We start from the raw sequence: 20,929 nt of genomic DNA on the forward strand, positions 1-20,929 counted from the left end.
GCCGAATAACCAGAGCTCCCAAGCTCGGCCATGTGCCCCTGGATTACTGGGAGCGAGCAGGATGGGGTGACCTCTTCCAAGGCAGCACGATGGCTTTTCCTGCAAGGGTCAGATCCAACTACCTCACCCCTCTTTCAGTCAGGGCAACTGAGAAATGCAGCAGCAAAGGCCAAAAACACAAGGTCTTCTAGAGGATGGGGATACTCACGGTGTTGTGAAGCTCTTGCATGTCGCACTGCTGGCTGGGGGAGACAGGAGCAGAGAGGACAGGTTCTCCCAGGCGCCATGCCTGACAACCCCGACATGGAGCGGGGTTGCAGCATGATTCCGAGGTTGCAAAAACCTGGATTTCCCAGCTACCTTCTGGGACCTATAATAGCTGATTGCACCCCAGTGCAGCCCATGAGTTGAGCAGGGAGCACAGCCGATGTATCGCTCAACTCTGCTCCCAAGAAGGCAGGAGCTGGCACTGCCACTTCTCCGAGTGGCTGTGATGCAGAGGAAGCGGCTGACACACAGGGCAGAAGATCAAAGTCTTTCTTTTGTCCCCAGGTGCCTGTTGTCTACCTGGCCCTGCACCCTGGGGTGCCTGGGGTGCCTCACAGCCTCTGTTTCGCAGAGTGCACAGCCCATAGGAGCCCTTTGACTACCTCCCACCCCATGGGCCATCGCATCTCCCGCAACCCTCGGCCTTAGCCCAGCAGCGTGCACTTGACTGCAGCACCTCCGACTGCACCACGCTCCAGCACTTGGTTCTTGGCTTTTCCATCCCTTCCAGATTGAAGAGCCATGTTAGTCCCAGTATTTCTTGCCATAAAAGTGCTCAATTCACCTCCCAATGTTGTTTTTGATAAGCTGCTCACAAAGCACGGGGCATCCTTTCCAGCCTGTTTATCTCTGTGGCTCTTGTCTTCCTTCTGCTTTTTAACTGCCTTCCCAAAATGTGGGTAGGACAGCTGGTCACACGAGGGTCAGCCATGCTGCAAAACTGAAGTGAAACTGCATTTTCCTTCCCACATTTTGGTCTCATGTTTCAATACAAAATCCTGCAGGAGGGACACTGTCACATTATGGGGTATTGCACAAAGGAATGTGGAGTCATTTGAGTCCAAGTCAGGGGACCCACAAGCCCCCCAGGAGTTCAGAGGAAACGGGGACAAACATCTCCTAAACCAGGGCCAAGCTGCAATGAGGAGGAATGCCCTGATGGAAGCTAGGCTGAAGTGAGGTGTCAGGACAAGCATGGAGGCTCCTGCACTGAACTGCAGGCAGGAGCTGGGCCAGGCAGGGAGCAGAGCAGGCAGAAGCAAGCAGGAGCTTGATGCAAGCTGCAGATACCTACGGCGTGGCGCAGCAGGGCTCAAACAGTCTGCTCCAGCCAGCTTCAGAGTTTAAATGCTCCCCATCTTTGGGAACCAGACAGAGATCTTGAGGTGGATGGCGATGGCTCTTGATTTTTATGGGCCTGAACCGTGCTAAAATCATGCACACAGAGACCATGCATCTTGCTGGGATGAGGCATCAGAAGTCAGCAGTCACCAATCCCACATCCCCTTCCCTCTTTGGCCATTGCCCAGCTTTGGCTATCCCTGCTCCTTGAAAAGATTTTTGGCCGAGCTGGGCAGCCTGAGCACCTGGGCTCACCTGCAGTACAGGCACTGCTTTGCAAACAACGCAGGCACCAGGCCCGAGAGAGGTGGCACCAGCCGCTGACGGCCGGTAGCCACCCGACTCCCACTCCCCGCCTGCAGCCAACGCAAGGTAAAGGGTGCTCGACTGCTCTCGCGTACCACGCTGCATTTGAAGAACCTTCATTTTAAGGTATTTCACCGCCAACGCTGGCTGCGGTACAAAAATATCTATTTCTAGAATGTCAGCTTTCTTCTCTTTTTCCTGGCAGGTGTAGAAATGGGGAACTGCTCAGCACGTGGTCAAACATACTGTGAGAGGGAACAGAAAACACCTGCAGCAAGTATCTGTCAGGGCAGGTCGGGGCTGGCACAGCGGGGCGCACAGCACCTCCTCTGCTAGCTGGAAGGGAGACACAGCGGACTGAGGCCACGGGGAGAAATAAATCAGACTGCCCCTTTCCTGGCTTGCATTTTGGAGTCGCTCCTGGGAACCTCCTGAGTCTGAGCTCTGCTGCAGGTGTCCCTCCTCCGGCAGGACCCTGGTGCGGAAACGCTGCTCTGCTCGGCGGCACTGGCCAGATCACAGCCCTGCGCTTGGCACGGTGCACCCAGCCAGCACGCAGCAGTACTGGCGCTGCTGGAAGGTGAAGGTTTGGTGGGGGGAAGCCCAGGAGGAACATAAAAAACAGGGCAGGGCAGGGCAGGGCAGGGCTGGGACTGTTTTCCCAGGGTTATACTTTCCTGAGCAGCAGGCTGCATCCAGACTGTTACGTTGAGAAACAATCGGAGGATCCAGCCTGCAGGACTGATCTAATCTCTTTCTGAATCCTCTTACACCTTCGGCTTCCACCAAGGCACCCAGCAGCAGTGCATCCCACAGGGCAGCCACACACCGAGTGACAATGGTGTGTCCCCCATGACTGGCATCACCACACCCAGTGATGGATGGAGCTGGAGAAGGGAGAGCCTCAGCACTGGAGCCTGGCTCAAACCTTCTCTGGCAAATGGAGCTAGCGGGTCCACCACCACGTCTTGCCTGAGAGCCGCTTTACAGGAGGCTTGTCTCCACACAGCCGCATCAAGTTTCAGATCTAGTTATTTCCCCCTTTATCAGCGCAGGAATGTACTGCTTTTCACAAAACATAATCCTCTTTGCAATCATGTGTTCTGCCAAGCTACAAACTTTCTGCTCCCATCCTTCTTTCCTGGGAGAGGATTTGAGGTAATAATCCAGGCCTACCAATTTATTTCTTTAATGAGCAAGGGAAAAATGAGCACAGCATTGCAGAACACGCACACACCCAAACCCTGAAGCGTTCCCCGGTTCCAGCATGCCTTTGACGGATGCCCTGAGCTGAAGGACCAAGGCTGGAAGTGGTGACCTCCACTCGTGCTGGAGCCCAGACAGGCAGGGCAGAGGAGGCTGCAGCTGCAGCCAGGGCCCACTCATGACCGTGGGCAATTCTGGAGACAGCAAATGTCAGTGGGTGCTCGAGGAGGGTGAGATGTTCTGCAGGGTCCATGCAGCTGGGGTCTTTATGAGATTAGCCATCAGCTGAAAGGAAGCAGAAGAAATATCACAGCCCTGGTAGTCCTCGGGAAGCCGAGGCAGAGAGAGCCCCTGGCAGGGGGAGCTCCCTTCTCAGCCCCAGCTGGTGCCTGGCCAAGCTGCAAGCCTCAACCCAGCATCACACTGACAACTGGAGATAGACTTGCCAAAGGCATGGGTGGCTTATGGGTTCCCCAGATACCCCCAGTATATTATTTACCACTTTCACTCTAAACCCACTGAGCTGCCTCCTTACCCGTTGCTTCACCTTATGAAGCCTACTGAAAGATGCGTGCTAGAACTTCATTTTGTCAAACAACGGATATGTTCCGCTTCTCCTTCAAGCTGCTTAGAAACAAAACAGGGAACCTCACCGCTCTGCACCTGCTGGCTTTTAGAGACTGAGCTCTGCACAGCAGGGAGCTCCCACCATGGCGTGGGATCACTCTGCCTGCCCCAGGGAGAGGGCTGGGGTGAGGACCAGTTAATTCAGAGCTGGAGCGATCCCGTGGTGTCCACCAAACGGATGCTTTTGCCAGCACAGCCTGGGTGGCCACAGAAACTGCTCTGCGGGCCACAAGCAGACCATGGCCTGACATGGGCTGTCCATGCTTCTTGTGTTTATGCACTGCTGGCGCTGGCTCTCATAAAGGCCTGCCACGCTTCTCATCATGTGAATAAAATAGCAATCTCGGGCAGCACAACATGAAGGAAAGGCACCCTGGGTGCCTCTGCTTGTTCAGATCAAAAAAGGCAGCCCTGAGCACGCATGACTTGCTGGGACCTGAAGATGCTGAACGCTTCCCAGGCCAGAGCGAGTCCTGCATCTGCTTTGCACCACGCAGGGAGGAAAATATTTTTCCCTCAAAATGCTGAGAGGGTGGGAGTGATGAATCTGTGACCTGCTTCTCCTTTTGGCCGCCGCGTACTGTGGTAAAAGCACACCCGTCGCAGGAAGAAGCGTTAAACTCACCTCCCTGCGCGGCAGGCGGCTGCCCCGCTTCCAGCCCTTCCCGTGGGGGAAGCTGGAACTCGCGTCTGCCCAGTAAAACACACGCCACTCTGCAAGCGGCTCCTCCGCCGTCCCGAGGGCATCCGAAGGCAATTTAAAACCAACGCGGCTTCCTCATATTCCTTCCCCGCGGCGGGGGCTGCTCAGGTAGGGCAGCAGCAACCGGCCAACACGCAGAGCCGGCGGAAGGAGGTTCCCCTCCGCCGCTGCGGCGGCCTAAGGGCGCCAAAGCCGCCCCACCTCCCCAGGCAGAGCCCACCCTCGCACCCCCAGGCGCAAGCCCTTCGGCTAGGCTCTGCAGGCACCGCGCACAGACCGCCCCTCACCGCAGGGGAGGCGCGGGCAGCCATGAAAACGGTCGCCCGGAGCCGGGAGCACGGGCGGCGCGGAGGCCTCAAAGCGCGGCGGGAAGCGTGCGGCGCAGCCGCCGCGGGGGGAGTAGGCGGTCCTGCCGCGCGGATTGGCTGCGGGCCGCGGGGGCGGGGCGCGGGGAGGGGAGGGAGAAGCGCGCTGCGGTTGCCGTTGCGGCAGTTGGCCGCGGCGCGAGGAGCGGAGGGGCGGCGGGTGAGTTAGCGGGGAGCGCGAGCCGGCCGTGGGACGGGACGGGACGGGACGGGACGGGACGGGACGGGACGGTGGCCGCCCGCCCGCCCTCAGGCGCAGGCGGTGTGGCCGACACGTGGGGGCGGGGCGGGCGGCGCCGGCGGCGCTGTTATTGCTGGAGCGGCAGCAGCAGCAGCCGCGGTTGGCGGCGGCGGGGCGGGCGGGCGGGCGCGCACGTACGCACGTGGCCGCGGCGGAGGCCGCCATAACTGCCTGACCTTGAAGGTGGGTAGGGCCCCGGTGCGGGGCCGCCCCCGTGGCTCGGACGCGGCTGCAGGCCCGGGCGGAGGGGAGACGTGCCCTTAGCGGGCGGCGTATCGCCCGGCCCGCTTATCTGGCGGCCCGCAGCCGGGCCCTGCCCGCGATACCGGGGCAGCCCAGCCCCTCGCGGGAGGCTACTTCTATGCTGGTTTTATTTTTTTTTTTTTCTCCTCTTTACCTTATTTTTGAGGGATTGGGGATTGTCGGCCGCCTGCCGGGGTGCTTGGCGGGAGGAGGGAAGGTCCGTTCCCCGTGAGGCGCCCGGAGCGCGGGCTTTTCCCCCCGGGCTGGCGGAGGGGGTTTGGGCCCTGAGGGGTTCGGGGTAACTGCAGCGGGATGGTGGGCTCGGGGGGGCCCTGCGCTCCCCGGCAGCTGGGGAGCATCCCGGGGAGCATCCCTGCCAGGTGCGATGCCCACGGGCCCCTTGCACTTCCCTGACTCTTATGTAGTGGCAGAGGAACAGCCTGACTTGACTTGTTGTGTTCTGAGCTTCTAGGGCTTTGGTCAAGTTGGTGGGCACTCCTTCAGAAGGCAATGGACCATGCCAGAGCAGCAATCTCTAACTTGGTAAGACACAGTCCCCCTGTGCCATTTGTCTCTTGGTGGGCTGACGATACTGCAGAAGAAAGGTTCAACAATGTCCGTGTCAGTATCAGAGAAGATGACGAATCCAAAGCAGTGTTAGGTGCTACTGTGTGGGTTGCGAGCCAAATGTCACTGCAGCTAGCTGGCCATGATAAGGTGGTGGCTTAAGTGGTTCAGTGCTGGTGGGGTTATCGTTAACTGCTACGATGTCTTGGGTCTCTCAGGAAGCTGATAAGGGGGGAGGGCAAGCCTTGAACAATGTTCCAGGAGGAAGTGCTGCTGAGGAAGCTGATTAAATGCATATCAAGACAATCAACATGTGTTCTATTATGTTACTTTGGGGGTGGGAATTCAACCACAAGTCCAGCCTTTGAATGCGACCTGTGCTTTGAAACAAATGTGCAGGAGGAGGTAGCTCTGAGCTTGCTCAGCCAAGCCCGCCAGTCCTAGAGAGCTTGGACTGTGAAATGATCCTAGGTTAGGACTGCGAATGTGATGGTTTGGTCTCTGAACAAGTATGGAGGTTATGTGGGGTTGAGGCATGTCCTCTGCAAAGCATGAGGGAAGCCAAGCTATCAAGCAGCTGAGCAGGGAGACTGCTAGAATAGACTGCGGTGTTGCCCTTTCTTGAAATGTGAGCAGCCAGCCACTTCATTGCGGGTAGCGTGGGCCAGAATGGAACTGCAGGTCTGAAATGACATTGGTTTAGTTTTGACCAACCAAGCTGATGTCTGGTCTCTTCACCTCCAACTGCTGATTTGTAGTTTGAGAGTGAGCCGAGAACTGTGGATGAGCTGCTGAGATTTTAACAGGGCTTGGGTGCTTGCCACCAGCTGCTTCTCCAGTACAGTGGAGAGGGGCTGCAGGACTGTTGCTCCCAAAACTATTCTGGCCTTTTAGCCAGTCTCCTGCCTGTCCCCAGCACAACTGTGGCTGCAGGCAAGTTCAGCGGCTCTGATGGAAGCTGAGTGGTTCTGCTCAGTGCCTGGCTGTGCCTGGAATTGAGTTTAACTCTGTTAATCTGAGCGACTGCCTTGTGCACAGGCTGCTGTTCTGTGGGTGGTTGGACTGTGTGTTGCAGCTGTTTAGAAAAGTGGGCTCCAGACTAGAAGCTGTCCTGCTTGGGCACTGATAAACAGCCGTTGAACAGTTCCAGTCGCTGGTGGATGTGGGAGGTGTATCTTCAACTTTCATGTTAGCTGAGGCAGCAGGATTCCCATGGGTCGTCTCTCTTCAGCCTAGCTGCTTTATAATACTCATCAATAGTGTAATATAAGAGTAGCCTGGGGTAGTTTAATACAAGGTTATCTAGGTACTGGATGAGAGTATTTACGTCAAAGTGGATGTGGCTCAAAGGCACAACCATGGAGGGGTTGCCTTCCCTTTCCTCTGTCCTGATCAATAGTTCCCTCCAAGCTAGACTCTGACCAGTGTGGCTCTGAACTTGTGTAGGGCAAACAGATGCTAAATAGACTCGGGAGACCCTGAGTGGGTCCGAGTCTAACTGTCTGTTCAAAGCAGCCAACCTGACTTATAGACAGCCAAATGCTCAGGCTGCACTGGAGCAGTTTCAGATGAACAAGCTGTATTTGAGTTGGAGCATAGGTGCAGCTGGCTGCAAGGACTGTAGGCTGGTGTAGCAAACTTCCGTCACATGACTGTCTTTCAACACAGTTTGGTGGCGAGCCGATGTCGTACACACGCTTCAGTGTTGCCCGGCAAACGGATGGAGACAACAGCCATGTGGAGATGAAGCTGTCTGCTGATGATGAGGAAGGAGGTGAAATTGGGAGACCAGAGCACCTGCATGGCAGCATGCCTCCTCCATGGAGGAGTGGCAAGAACCGCTGCTTCCTAGTCATCACAGCTGTCCTCCTCCTTTTGATTGGTAAGGAAGGGTGGGATGCAACTGCATGAAGTGGACTCTGGTATTGAGTATATCTGAGGCTGTTAACATTTGAATCTGTATTGTTTCAGGAGATAATTAAAGAGCCTGGATCCAGGCTGCAGCCTCTCGCACTAACTCTAAGTATGTCTAGCTCAGACTTATGGTACAGAATTGGTACAAAAAAGTGTGAACTTTGACAGTGGAACTGTGACTTAGCTAAAGGGCAAACTGGTCCATGTGGCAAGTGTACTGGTTTTCCCTCGATTAACTCTTAACACTTCTCTAGAGATGTGGGTCAACATAATCAGTAAAGCCTCTGGTGCTTGTCTCTGATGGGTTTTAAGACTGCCACTGACCTAAAGTAAGCATTCTCCTTCCTGAGTGGTGCTGGAGGGACTTTGCCGAGTACAAGATCAGATTTACAGTGTACCTTAAAATATGCCAGCTCAGGCACAATATCAGGCTGCATATTCCTGTCTGTCCTTAGGTATGCCAGTTTGTCAAAAATGGTGTGAGACCAGAGATGCATCTTAACCCTGAAGCTGCTTTGAATGCACTTGTATGGTGTGGGGCTGGTTTAGTCATCTTTCTGCAGCACAAAGAAGTACCTGTTCTGTCCATAGGGTTTCTGATTGGCTACTTGAGTTATCGTGGACGAATGCAAAAGGCTAGCAGGTGTCTGGATGGAAGTGGCAACTGTGAGATGAATCCTACCACATCTTACTTAGTGGATGATGATGAAACTGAGGAAGAAGAGATTCCTGGACCACCTGTCCTCTACTGGCCTGAGCTCAGAACCCTGTTGTCAGATAAGCTGTCAGCCAGACATCTTGAGGACAACTTGAGGTAACAGTTCCAGAAAGCTTAGCTACAGCTATGAGAGCAGAACTCAAGCTCCTTTGAGAACAAGGGCCTCTTAAAGATGTTGTGGGGTGGCATGTGGTTAAACATGGGCTTAAAGGGTGCATCCAACTTGGGTTTGCAGGCTGGAGCACTGCAGTGCAACCTGGTGCTGTAGCCTAAGCTATACATCTGTTACCTGCAGGCAAAGAGCAAATAAGCACTCTTTTGAAGCTGGCCAGAGTGAAGATGAGAGCATTGCCAGCTACATTCATGAGCAGTTTGCCAGCTTCCACTTGGATGAAGTGTGGAACGATGAGCACTACATTAAGCTGCAGGTCAAAGGGAGGTACGTTAATGAAGAGATGCAGATCTCTTCCTTACAGCGTGGATATCTGTAGTCTTGAGCAAACACGTGATTTCTGCTGAAAGCAGTGCTAAAATTGCAAGCCAGTTACCCCTCTCCAAAGAATGCCTCAATCTAGCCAAGCAATAGCTGCTCCTGTCTCTTCTCAGGCTTTCTAAATCCAGAGGGTCTGGTAGCAGCCCTCTGGATTTTTCCTGGGACAGCTGTTTCCTCAAAGCATGCTTAGGAAGTGGAGAGAAAACAACTTGAGTTAAAAACTCAGCTGAAGGGCAGATTCCCTGTGTCTAAAGCTGCTAGCGTGGGCGACTCTGTCTTGTCATCCAGACAGGTGTTGCAGACCTGGCAGTCGCTCCTGTAGTAGCTCAGGAGGGTATCGACAGGCATTGGGTTGGCTGACAGCTCATACCCTCATGTCTTACCTGCCCGTTTGTGTCGGGGTGGGGGGGAATGAATTTGCTTAACTCCTCTAAGGAGGGGACTAAGACTTGGAAGCAGAGATTCTTTCTGCTACTTGTCTTAGAAATTAGCCTTTGTTAATGTCTCTGAACAACCCCAGAGGTTCTTGCACAGAAGTACTGGGATGAGTCTGCCTGTTTCAGGCTCTGCATTGCCTTGATCAGAATTACTAGGGCACAGACTGAAAGATGGGAGCTAGTTAAATACGGAGTTTATGTATGAAAGAGCATAACACTGTCTCTTTACGTTTAACAGTAGCAACAACAAAGTGTCTATTCTGGAAAATGGTAAAGAAGAGGAACTGGAGAGTCCCAGTGCATATGTGGCATACAGCAAGAGTGGCTCAGTTGTTGTAAGTGACTCCAAGAAGATCCTGGAAATGTGCTTGCACACTTACCAGGTGGCAATGTCCAAAATATGTCCCTTCAAGATATGGAGTGTATAAAGCCCTCCCCACTTAGAGAGCTGAGGGGGGTGGTGGGGAGAGTGGGGTGAGGAGTGGGCCCACATAGTTTTATTACTTCAGCAAGATGCAGAAGTGACTGTTTAAACTTCTCTGTCAAGGTTCCTGTCTGGATCCCAGCAGAAGTGCTACTCCAACAGGCATGTTGCATGTGATCAGAGTTTACATTGCTGAGCTTGAACTCTCTACTGTTAATGGGAGTCACTGTTACGGTGACTCTGTAGGCTGTTTCAGGTATCTTACTGACATGGGACTGCTGCATTTATAACCAGTGTTTTTGTTCCAGGGCAAACCAGTCCATGTGAACTATGGACTGAAAGCTGATTTTCAGAAGATACAGAAGCAGGGTGTTTCACTGGATGAAACCATAGTCATCTTCAGAGCTGGAAAGATAACCCTTGCTGAGAAGGTAAGCAGTCTGTGCCCCAAAGCCTGGCCAAACTTGGCAGCAGGAAGCTATGCTTCCTCCTCTTTGAGGTACAGAGGTGTGTCTTCGTTCAGGTCTATAGAACTTGTGTATGTAGGCTTGTCCCTGCCGGTCTGGTCTTGCTTGTTTGCACTAAGCCTCCATGTGCAGGTCTGGACACCAAGACTGAACAGAGCTGGTTACCGTTCATGGTGGTATTCTTCTTGGCCTCTGGCAGTCTTGCTGGGACCGCCAAGCATCTGGAGTGATGGAGCTGGGAGGCAGCCTGGGGGCTAGAGGGTGCAGAGCTGGCTGGTATTGCTAGATGCAGCAGTAGGGCTGCTAGAAGCAGAACAGCGTTGCCTCCAGAACACCTCTTGCTGCTGCAGCCAGATACTTTCAAAGCTTGGCTGCAGTGTCTCACTTGGGCCCTTGCTGACTGTTCACTTGGAGCAAGTGAAGGTGCTGGCACTGCATACCCAGTCAGCTGCCTTGCACGTTGCTGTAATATTCCCTCCGTAGCGAGTAGAACCGAATAGCCAAGCAGCCTAAAGCATCCAAGTCCTTCTGTACGCAAGCCTGTTCTAGCTCTGACCCAGAGCTGCCCCTCAGATCGGTGCTCCTGGGGAGGCTGGGGTGCATAGGACTCTTTCCAGTCAGACTCTGCCTGTCTGCATGCATCAGACACAGGCAGAGCTGAAAAGTGCTTCCGCAAGGCGTGCTCACTGGTTCTCCAATCCCCTTCCCACTTTTCAAACTGGTGTCTAGCCTTGCAAGAGTGTTTGTACTGGTGGCATGTTGGAGGCAGCTGGGTTGTAGGTGTATTAAACAGGGACCTGACTAGGCCACTCTGCCTCCATTTTCCATGTGAAGGTGAGCCTCCAGTGGCTGCTTATCTTGTCTTGGGAAAACATGGAGCATAACCAAAATTAAATAACATCTTTCTTCTAAGCTGCTCTGAGGAGCAAGTATGAGCTGAGGCAATCATAGGGTGAGACACTAACTGTGGAGTGTCCTAACTGTTCAGAAGGGTGTTAGACATGCTCTGCCTGGAGTAGGACTGAGCTGCTAGTATTCAGCTTCCTTGTGTATCTGTTGCTGTCAGGTAGCTGTTAAAATCTGTTGTGGAGTTGGGCATTGAGGAGCACAACCCTTCACACCATTACTCTGTGTACTTCCCTTAACTCCCCTTGCTTGCAGTGCAAATGTGCAGTTAATGTTCCTCTTTGCTTCAGGTTGCAAATGCCAAAGAGGCAGGAGCAGTTGGTGCCCTGATGTACCTGGACCCCTCCGAGTACAAGAATACAGATGCACTTGTCCCCTTTGGACATGTGAGTATGCAACTGGCTCCCCTGTTTGTTGTTCTCGAGAACATTTCTCACTGTGTACTGCAGACTGCAGCAGTCCTTCTGCAGGCCTCTGGCTCAGCAGTGCTTCATGCCCTTGTGTAGATGAAAACTGTTGGTCTCCTCTGAGACTTGAGGACTCCTCTTGCTTTTCACAGGCCCACCTTGGAACTGGAGACCCTTTCACCCCAGGCTTCCCTTCTTTTAACCACACCCAGTTCCCACCAGTGGAATCTTCTGGACTACCTCGCATTGCTGTTCAGACTATCTCTAGCGAAGCAATATCCAGGCTGTTCAGGTAACTGTTTCTCCTGGCTTGCAGGCTAGGCTGCTGTGGCCCTTTTGCAGGGGTGAGCGTGGTGTTGAGGTATTGTGAGCCCAGGGAGCTCTCTACTGGTCTCTGCTGTGTATCGCAGGGAGCGCTTACTGGAACTGGCTGGAGAAATGTCACTTGTGTCCATGTCTCATGTCTTAAAGACGGAACTTAATCTAGTGTTGGATTCCTCTTGGCCTCTGCATCCTGCCTCTCATTGCATAATTAGTGGTACAGGACTGCAGGCTATTTCCTGAGCAGGCCCTGAACAAGGCTGCACCTGCAGCCTTGAGGTCAGAGCTGGATAATGAGTTCAAAGGATCTCTCTTTTTCCCTCAGGAGAATGGGTGCAGAAAAATGCCTTCTGGATTGGAAAAGCGCGTTCATGGGATGTCAGGGGATGCAGAGCAACATGACAGTGAAACTGAGCGTGAACAACATTATGGTGGACAGGAAGATTCTGAACATCTTTGGTGCTGTCAAGGGATTTGAAGAACCAGGTAACAGCAACTGCCTTGTGGCTCAGTCTTGAGAGGAACCCTTCCTCTTCTGTGATCATCGGAATATGACAGCTGCTCCCAGGCAGAGACACCCACTTCCTCAGCAGAACCAAGACCCTTCCCTAAGGGTCAAGGAAAAAGCTGAACCACGCTGCCAGGGAAAGGCTGAATGAGAGCAAGCAGTGTGCCAGATTCAGGGGTCAGACTCTGTACTATGTTCCTAATACAGAAGCTCAAAGCTACTCTTCTGATAAATGGTGTTTGCAACCTGAAGCTTGCAGCTCAGATCTTGATGTCTCCTTTATAGATCGGTATGTTGTGATCGGAGCCCAGAGAGACTCCTGGGGCCCAGGAGCGGCCAAGGCTGGCGTTGGAACTGCCATATTGTTGGAACTTGCCCGTGTGATCTCAGACATGGTGAAAAATGGTAAATATTTGTGTACAAAAGCATGGGGGTGGGAGGTGATGCAGGTTTAGCTCTGTGTGTGTTGACATTGGAGAGCCCAGTTACAAAATAATCCTTTGGGAAGGCGTAGGGAATCTGACAAAGCTTCTTGAGAAGCTATTGTCCAGCATAGACAACTTGCCTGCAGTGAGCACTTGCTTCCAAGGGACTGCCTGCTTGTATCTGGTATGGCTTGAATGCAAGAATGTCCTTGGATAACACACAATGCAAACCTCAAACTTGAGCCGTCTGTTGGACAGCCAGGCCTGAAGGTGGGAAAACACTTAAGTGGCTGACCAGCTGAAGCGGCAGGGGCTGCATGGTGGCACTTTGTGTGAGTGCTCTTGTCTCCACGGTTAATTTAGGCTTCAGGCAGCTAAACAAAAAAGGGGGGAAATGCAGACAGCATGGTTTTCCTAGACAGTTCTGCAGCTTGAAGGGGCAGGGTACGATGTCTGTGCAGCCACTAGTGTGCATGTTTGCAGCAGCCAGAAAGCTTCAGCTCTGAGGAGCAGGCGATTCATCAACCCAGGCCCTCAGTGCTAATCTACATCTCCGTGGGGGAAGGGCAGACATCTCAGTCTCTCTCTCTTTACAGATGGCTACAAACCAAGGCGCAGCATCATCTTCGCTAGCTGGAGTGCGGGAGAGTACGGAGCTGTGGGTGCTACTGAATGGCTGGAGGTACTGTTTCTTTGATACACTTCTGCATGATGACTGTGCAGTTGTGATTTCCTGTTCCTGTGGATTAAACATCCTGGTGTTGTACTGCTACTGCTTATCTTAAAATACTTGTTTTGTTCTAGGGGTACTCTGCCACGCTGCATGCCAAAGCCTTCACTTACATTAACTTGGATGCTGCAGTCCTAGGTAACCTGCTACTCTTAAGTTTCTTGAAACTGAGTGGGATCAGAATAGCTTGGGATCAGACATCCCTTAACCTCCAGCAATGGGGACTGTGCCTGAGGTTGATGCTGGGTGGAAGACTGGCAAGACTCCATTTATTCTCCTGTTGTCGTTGAAGCTGGGAGGTTGCTGCAGCTTGAGCCAGAAGAGGCAGCTCTGCTAGGTCCCAGTAGACTGTCCTGTGTCTGAAGATTCTTTGGCAACAAGATGTAGATCTGTTGTTGCTCAGTCAAAGGGCTGAGCAGCTCTAGCAGTAGTGGTTAATTGTGTTGGCATGTCAAACACCCTTTCTTTTTTGCAGGCTTCAACCACCTGAAGATTTCTGCTAGCCCATTGCTGTACACGTTGCTGGAGAGAACTATGAAGGCGGTGAGTTGAAGGGTCTTGGGCTAATTAAGGTGACTGTAGTTTTAAGGAGGAACTGAAAGCAGCCAGAGCTGTGCTGGGTCACTTTCCCTAGCTGGCATCTTCTGAGGAGAAAGCCCCACTTAGGAGAAAGGGCTGAGATACTCTGGAGGGCCCTGTCTGAAGTCAGCTGGGCTCCAGGAATTGCAGTTCACACATGCAGAAGCTAAAATCAGCAAATGCCACAGTTCAGTGGGAGGTGAATGCCTGTCCTGCATGAACTGTGCCTGTGTGGAGAAAGGTTAGGGGAGCAGACCTGACTCTGGCATCTGCACAGCAGTGCAAGCTCCAGGATGGACCTGGAAGCCCAAGCAGAGGTCAGAACAAGTGCAGTGACTGTCATCTCTGTGCAGGTGAAGGACCCAACAAAGGATTCAGGAAGCCTGTATGACAGAGTTGGCTCTGACTGGGTAAAAACAGTGTAAGTATGGTCATCCTGCTCTTTGGGAAAGCAAATCTCCATAAAGGAACAAACTAAATGGCTTCTGCTCTTTGTGCTGGAGTGTCATACCGCTGTCCGGAGCAGGCTCTACCTGCCGCAATGCGATCAGGCAAGCGTGAACAGTAAAACACTAGCTGTGCTTAGTGCTGCCCCAAGCTGCCTGTAGGCAGCCCAGACACCTTTTTGTAGGGCAAGAACAGCCTTGTACAAAGACCAGTGGCCGGAAATGGACGAGCAGCCCTCGGCACTTGGCCGGGACTCCTTGCCAAAACCAGCCCTGTCTAGACAGGGTAGTCCAGTTGGCTCAGAGCTTCAACTCTAGGGCTTGTAGCTTTTTTTCCTGGGATGTCCAAACCAGTTGGTAACTACTCAATACTTACCTTTTGCAGCGTTCCCCTTGATCTGGATAATGCAGCGTTCCCTTTCCTGGCCTACTCAGGAATCCCGGTGGTTTCCTTTGGTTTCTGCAATGTAAGTATTGTCTGCGTGCCTGGTGTACTCATTCCGTGGAAAGTGCTGTAAGGATATCTGCTGTCCAGGACGGCAGAGCACAAGGTGCTGTCCTAAGCTCATTGTCCATGCAAGAGCCTCTCTGGGGGAGGAGATGCAGCCTCTGGACCTGGTGGCTGTGGCAGTACTTGCTGTGAAGGCTCCTCCTGAGGCATGGTTGGCCTACAGTCTCAATTGCAGAGTCCTGAACACTCGTGTTTTGTTGGGAGAGGGGCACTTGCTTTGCTGGAGGCTCAGATGTCAATGATTCGGAAGCTAAAAGCACTATAAAGATGTCAAGCTATTGCTGCTTCAGTGAAAGACTGTACTACAGCCTGCTGGTCAGCAAGCAAAGTGCATTGGGGAAGCAGTACCGTTGGCCAGAGCAAGTACTCACTCAGACTGTTCAGGTCTGCTGCTGCAGCTTGGGGCTGGCAAAAATGACATCAGCGAAGCAGCCTGCTCTATTACTGCAGGCCTGCAGCCTGGAGCCTTTCTGAAAACAGCTTCCTCTGCTTATGAATGCTTGGATTTTGTTAGTGTCAGACTTGTTCCATAAAAAAACCTTGTGTTATCCTGCCAAGAAGGGTTGGAGGGTGCTGCCAGCACATACCAAACTGGGATTTGCCTACCTGCACCTCTGCAGTGAACTCTGAGGGGGGAAAAGGTCTATATGTCTTTGGGTCTAACAAACTAGCAGAGCATCCTGGTGATCGCTGGAAACTGTGAGGGACGAGATGCAGGAGCTCCATTCTCTTCCCCTGTGCTTTGAAGTTTTGCCACTCAAGTCTCGCTACTTAAGAACACAAGGAGATTGGATGTGGTGGAAGTAGCAAGCAAACTGTAGTGGGAGGTGAAAAATCCTAGCTGGAGAAGCACTCTTCCCTAACTTCAATGCCTTCTTTCTCGCAGAAAGATGAGGAATATCCCTACTTGGGCACTACTCAGGACACTGTGGAGAACCTGAAGATGACTGACAAGTTGTACGCTCTTATGCGTGCTGCTGCAGAAGTTGCTGGACAAATAGCTCTCAGACTGACCCATGACCATGAGCTGTTCCTGGACTTTGAGAGATATGGTGAAGAATTGCTAGCGTTCCAGGAGGACTTTTTGCCCTATGATCGGGATGTGAGGGTAAGAAAGGCTCCAAGTGCACTCAATCCCTGTAGACTGTTATGGGGCCATGTGCTAATAAGGCTCTGCTGCCGTTGGGTAAAACAGGGTGGACATCTTCCTCCTTTGGGCACGAGAGTGTAGCAAGATGTGACCTGAATAGATGGTCCTTATAAGAGCAGTGCAGGCAGAGTAGCTGTGGCAGACAGATTTAGCTAATCTCAAGAGCTCACTACAGCCAGGAAATGGATGTGGATGGTTTCTTGTCTGGTTATCACTTACAGCACAGTGCAGCTTTGCATCTCATTTGCACCTCTGCTGAAAGCCTACAAGAAACTGTGGGTGGGAGAGATGTCACTGAGCTCAGTGACCTCAGAAGAGCCTGCCAGGAACTCGCTCTGCTACTTGGTTAAACTGGCAAAAAAAAACCCCAAGACTTTCTCTTGGTAAGAGAGCAGCAAAAGAAGAAAATCAGGTTTGCTAACAGCTCCTCCCTCACAGGCGCTGGGGCTGACCTTGAACTGGCTGTTTTTTGCCCGTGGTGACTTCCAGCGAGCTACAGATGCACTGAGAAGAGAGATCGCAAACAGCGACAGGGAAAACAGGGTTGTCCGCAGAGCCCTGAATGACAGGATCATGAAGGTGGGTATCTACAACTGGTTTTCCTTTCTTCACAAAGGAAGAGAGTGCTGGCTGGGATGGGCTCCTTCCTTAGGAGCCATGGGCACTGTGCAGACTGGTATCTCTTCCGCTTGCTTAGTGTCAACGTGACTGACTTCTGCGCTTGCTGTTGGGAGAGGGTCTGGCCCTCGCAGAGCCACTGTGGGAAAGGGCTGGGTGCGGATCAGAGGTTGGGAGTTCGTGATGGGGCAGATGAGGAAAGAAGAACTTGGGAGGTGAGAGTATAACCCTAAATTTGCACCCCTGCTCCAGGTGGAGTATGACTTCCTCTCCCCGTACCTCTCGCCAAAAGATACTCCCTTTCGCCACATCTTCTTTGGCAAAGGCTCCCACACCCTGCAGAGTCTGCTGGAGAACCTGCAGCTGCTGAGAACCAACAGGGACAGCGTGGATGTGAACATGCTGAAAGAGCAGCTGGCCCTGGCGACCTGGACCATTAAAGGGGCTGCCAATGCCTTAGTGGGTGATATCTGGGATACAGACAACGAATTCTAGACACAGCAAACACCTGGTTAAGTAAGGTACAGGATTAGGGAAACCCACTCCCTAACATGGTGTTATCTTTCTGTAGATTTTCTGGCAACAAATCTTTTTTGACCAAAGTTGAGCATAAAATTTAAATCTCACCTTGACAAATTCACAGGAGGCAGTTTGAAAGCAGGTATTAAGATTACGATGAAATCTCCTCTGACCAGGCTCCCATCTGACCACAGTCAAAACCGGTCACATACCGCTGCTTGTGGGGCTTGCTCTCCTGTGTTCTTGAGAACTAACAGCTCAGGTGACTCCTGAACCGGTACCTTGAGTGGGGAGGTACCTCATCTATTTAGGATTTTAATTGTTGGCCCCCTAAACCTAGTGACAAAACAGGGAATGGATTCCTCTTAATGCTTGTAATGAGGATCCCTTCTCTGGCAGGGAGCTGCAGAGACCAACCTGTAGTTCAAAAATAAAACAACCTAGTAATAGCCGCAAGTGCTGGATTATCAGCAAGCTCTGAAGTGCCCGGCCTGCCTTTACTCAACAGCAGGGTCTCAGTGACATCTTGGAGGCTTGCTTCTGCTGAGGCAGGTCTCAATACCCAGGGAAAATGACCCAAAGATTATCTAATGCCCCCTTTATATCCTTAGCTGGCACCTCAGCGAGTCCTGCAGCATTGAGAAATGGCTCTAGACTGGCACTTCAGACCTTGCTGCTCTGGGGCTTTTTGTGAAATAGTCTCTTGCTGGCCAAACCCTGTTTGACTGATGCCATTTTGCAGGGTGGCTCTTGTTTGGCACTGAGATATTTATTTGTTTATTTATTTATCAGTGACAGTGTTCACTATAAATGGTGTGGTTTTTTTATAGAAGATAATTATCGGAAGCAGTGCCTTCCATAATTATGACAGTTATACTGTCGTTTTTGAATAAAGCAGCATCTGCTATTACAATCAAACATGATACTGGAACTTTGCATTTAAAATAATGTAAACAGGCCCCTCAAAAAAAAAAGTTTTTTGAAAACTAGCAATTAAGCTTTCTGTGGCAAAAACACCCCTCTGGAAGAAACTCGAAGGTGTAAACCTGGTAGCAAGTCTCTGGGTTGCACTCCGAAGTGATCCTTGAAATACTGAAAACCTGGGTGGAAACTCAAATACTTAGAAATTCGGCTTCCCTGCAGTGTCCGTGCTCCTCTGTGGGCTTCGGACTCCCTCTTTGCCCCTCTTTCTGGACATGGTGTGCTTGCATGGGGAGCACAGCTTCCTTCCTGGCCCCAGCCCTGGTGGAGGGGCTCGCTGTGTAGCCCTAGCTCTGTCTGCAGCAACACACACAAATTTCTTGTGCCTCAGATTAGGCATTGGCCCAATTTTCAAATGGCAGCTTCCTGCAAACTTCCAGTACCTGATGTATCATGAAACCTAACATTATCGGGAGCAGTGTCTTCCATAATGTGTAAAGAACAAGGTAGTTTTTGCCTACCACGGTGTTATATCGGAGGCAGTGACCTCCATATGTTGCACTATGGGTGTATGTAATTATCGGGGACAGTGTTTCCCATAATTGTTCTATGCTTATCATGCAATGTCATCTGCAAAGCTTGATGGTTAGTATCTAACGTGGATCAACTTCCTGCAGTCCTATTTTTTCACTCTCCTGTGGTGATGCAGATACAAACTTTGGTCTGTTATGTACTTCCCTAGACTCTACCTTCTCTGTATGCTGAACTGTTTCAAATAGCTGTGCTCTCTTGAAGTGGCTTCCTGCCTCCAGTCATGGGACTGGTGCTTGAATGTTTAGTGGAAACTAGACTAGTTAGACTGTGTGCTCTGTGATTTAGTAAACTTCCTTCAAATCAGTTACAAAGACTTGGGGAATTAAAGGTGAATGTAGGGCTTGGGGGCTGACTGCTGTCTGGAGGGCTCTGGTCACCGCTCTAGACGGGTGTGCGTACTACTTAAGAGGCTGGCCTGCTTTGGCACTGGGGCGATGCTGGCGTGCATGCATGGGAAGCTGCTTGCTCCCCAGGTCTCGCTGGAAACTCCAGTCTTGCCTCCTGGATGTTGTGTGGAGGGGGGAAATCGGTGGCACCTTTCTCATGGTGCCCCTCTGCTCTCTGACCTGAAGCGGAACACTGCTTCTGTGTGACACCTGCTGACTGTACTGCCTGTTCCCAAAAAGCAGCTGGCTGGCTCTCGCCAGCTCTGTACTCTGCAAACAGTTTGTTCTGGCGCTTAAACCTAAACCAAGTGAGTGACCTGAGCCCCAGCAGTAGTCCTTGAGGGAAAGAACATTGTTCAGCTGGAGCAGAGACCTGGGCCTCCACAAGGAACGGGCAAGGACAAGCCCCCAGCCTAATTACTGAGCTCAGTGCTCACCAGCTGGGAGGGCTGGATTTTCATCTGTCTCTCTAGAAGCCTGATGCTCAGGCTTGTGCAACTCCTTGCTCTTCCTTAACTACCCTGCTGTCTCTGAGGCATGTGTACAGCTCTGTCTGTGTTACTGTTTCCTAGTGACACTGTTCTGGATGGCATTTAAGAGCTGCTGTCTGGGAGTCCTCACTGCAGTGTTTGCATGCATCTTGATGTCAGACTTAATCATGCGCTTTATAGCCAGCAGGGAAAGACGAAGCCTGTCTCCTGGCTAGGCAGCACAACTGTGACTACTGGGATGTCAGGATGCCTTGCTCAGTGCTGTCATCTGACTGGTGTGGGGTGTGAAATTCTGTTTCTGGGTTACCTGCTGTCTGCTTGAATAAAGTTTTAAAGCTTGAACACTCAACTCCTCTCATGGGTTCTTGCAAAGCCACGATGCTGTTGTGGCCACAGGTGAGCTCGGGCAGCTGGAGGGAGGCTGCTCTCCTGCCCCATCAGGGCTGGTAACTGGCAGCTTCGGTACCACCTTGTTGATGTGCAATAACAAGTCCAAACTTCACCATGCTGCTTGGCTCTGAGTCCTGCCTCACTGCAGGCGAGTGGGATGAGGACTCTGGCAATGAGGTGGAGGAGCAACGTATGCAAGTCCCCCAGCCACCCCTCTCCTTTCATGGCCACATCCTGCCTGCTGCCTCTCCGTCACCACGTTGACCCGAAAGAGCCTGCGGTGTTGGGGTGGATTTTGGGAGGAGGATGAAATGTCAGACTTCCCCCTGGCTGTGGCTTTGCAGGTCTCTGCTGGTGCGAAGGTGGCTGGGCAGGGCCGTGGGTGGCTGTGTCTGTGTCCCAGGAAGCCAGAGCTGTCCCCTGCCCCCTCACGCCATCCTGGAGCTCCCCTGCATCAAAGTGCAGATGGGTATCTGGTTACTGCTTAGAGCCCCAGAGAGCTCTGGTGGAGCAGGAGCTGCATCCCCAGCCCCGGAGGCCTGCTCAGGTGGGGCTGCACTGGTTTGGGGCTTTGCATTTTACATATGCGCAGCTCTTCTCTGCTGTCTTAGCCCATCCCTGGTGCCAGTCTCACCTCCTGCTTTACAAGCATCCCGTGAAGATGCAGCATTTGGGGTGGGAGGCAGCTTCTCCAGGAGCCCTGCTCACTCCTTATGGGCTGTCCCGGCACAGCTCTGGTCCCTCCTCTTCCAACAGGGATGATTTACTTGTGGGAAACGCGTTGTTTCCCGCATCTCCCTGCCCAAACCTGGCAGGGCTCCTCTCCCTGCAGTGGCTGTGCAAAGCACCCCGAGAGGCAAGGCCGGGGCTGCGTGGAGCCCTGCTGCAGCCAGGCAGAGCCAGCCCCGCCGGGGCAGCAGGGAAGGG

At 52.3% G+C, this 20,929-nt stretch overlaps 1 protein-coding gene and 1 long non-coding RNA gene across 2 annotated transcripts; one reads left to right on the forward strand and one right to left on the reverse strand.

Moving 5' to 3' along the window:
* Positions 1–2,860: 2,860 nt before the first annotated feature.
* On the reverse strand, positions 2,861–4,400 carry LOC127020237 (uncharacterized). The gene is made up of 2 exons (XR_007767037.1): positions 4,154–4,400; positions 2,861–3,186 (listed from the first exon to the last, which is right to left on the reverse strand). It is a non-coding gene; the product is annotated as an uncharacterized LOC127020237 (long non-coding RNA).
* A 1,135-nt stretch (positions 4,401–5,535) lies between these two features.
* Positions 5,536–19,961, forward strand: TFRC (transferrin receptor). Its single transcript, XM_050902151.1, has 18 exons — positions 5,536–5,623; positions 7,316–7,529; positions 8,153–8,375; positions 8,575–8,718; positions 9,448–9,544; positions 9,942–10,064; positions 11,297–11,392; positions 11,566–11,705; positions 12,060–12,220; positions 12,528–12,647; positions 13,264–13,349; positions 13,472–13,535; positions 13,873–13,940; positions 14,330–14,397; positions 14,808–14,889; positions 15,820–16,041; positions 16,522–16,662; positions 16,954–19,961. The coding sequence occupies exons 1-18, from the start codon at positions 5,591–5,593 to the stop codon at positions 17,194–17,196; spliced, it is 2,325 nt and encodes a 774-aa protein (XP_050758108.1). The 5' UTR covers positions 5,536–5,590; the 3' UTR covers positions 17,197–19,961.
* Positions 19,962–20,929: the final 968 nt, after the last annotated feature.

Source organism: Gymnogyps californianus, chromosome 10 (genome assembly GCF_018139145.2).
Source record: "Gymnogyps californianus isolate 813 chromosome 10, ASM1813914v2, whole genome shotgun sequence".
Classification (NCBI taxonomy): domain Eukaryota; kingdom Metazoa; phylum Chordata; class Aves; order Accipitriformes; family Cathartidae; genus Gymnogyps; species Gymnogyps californianus.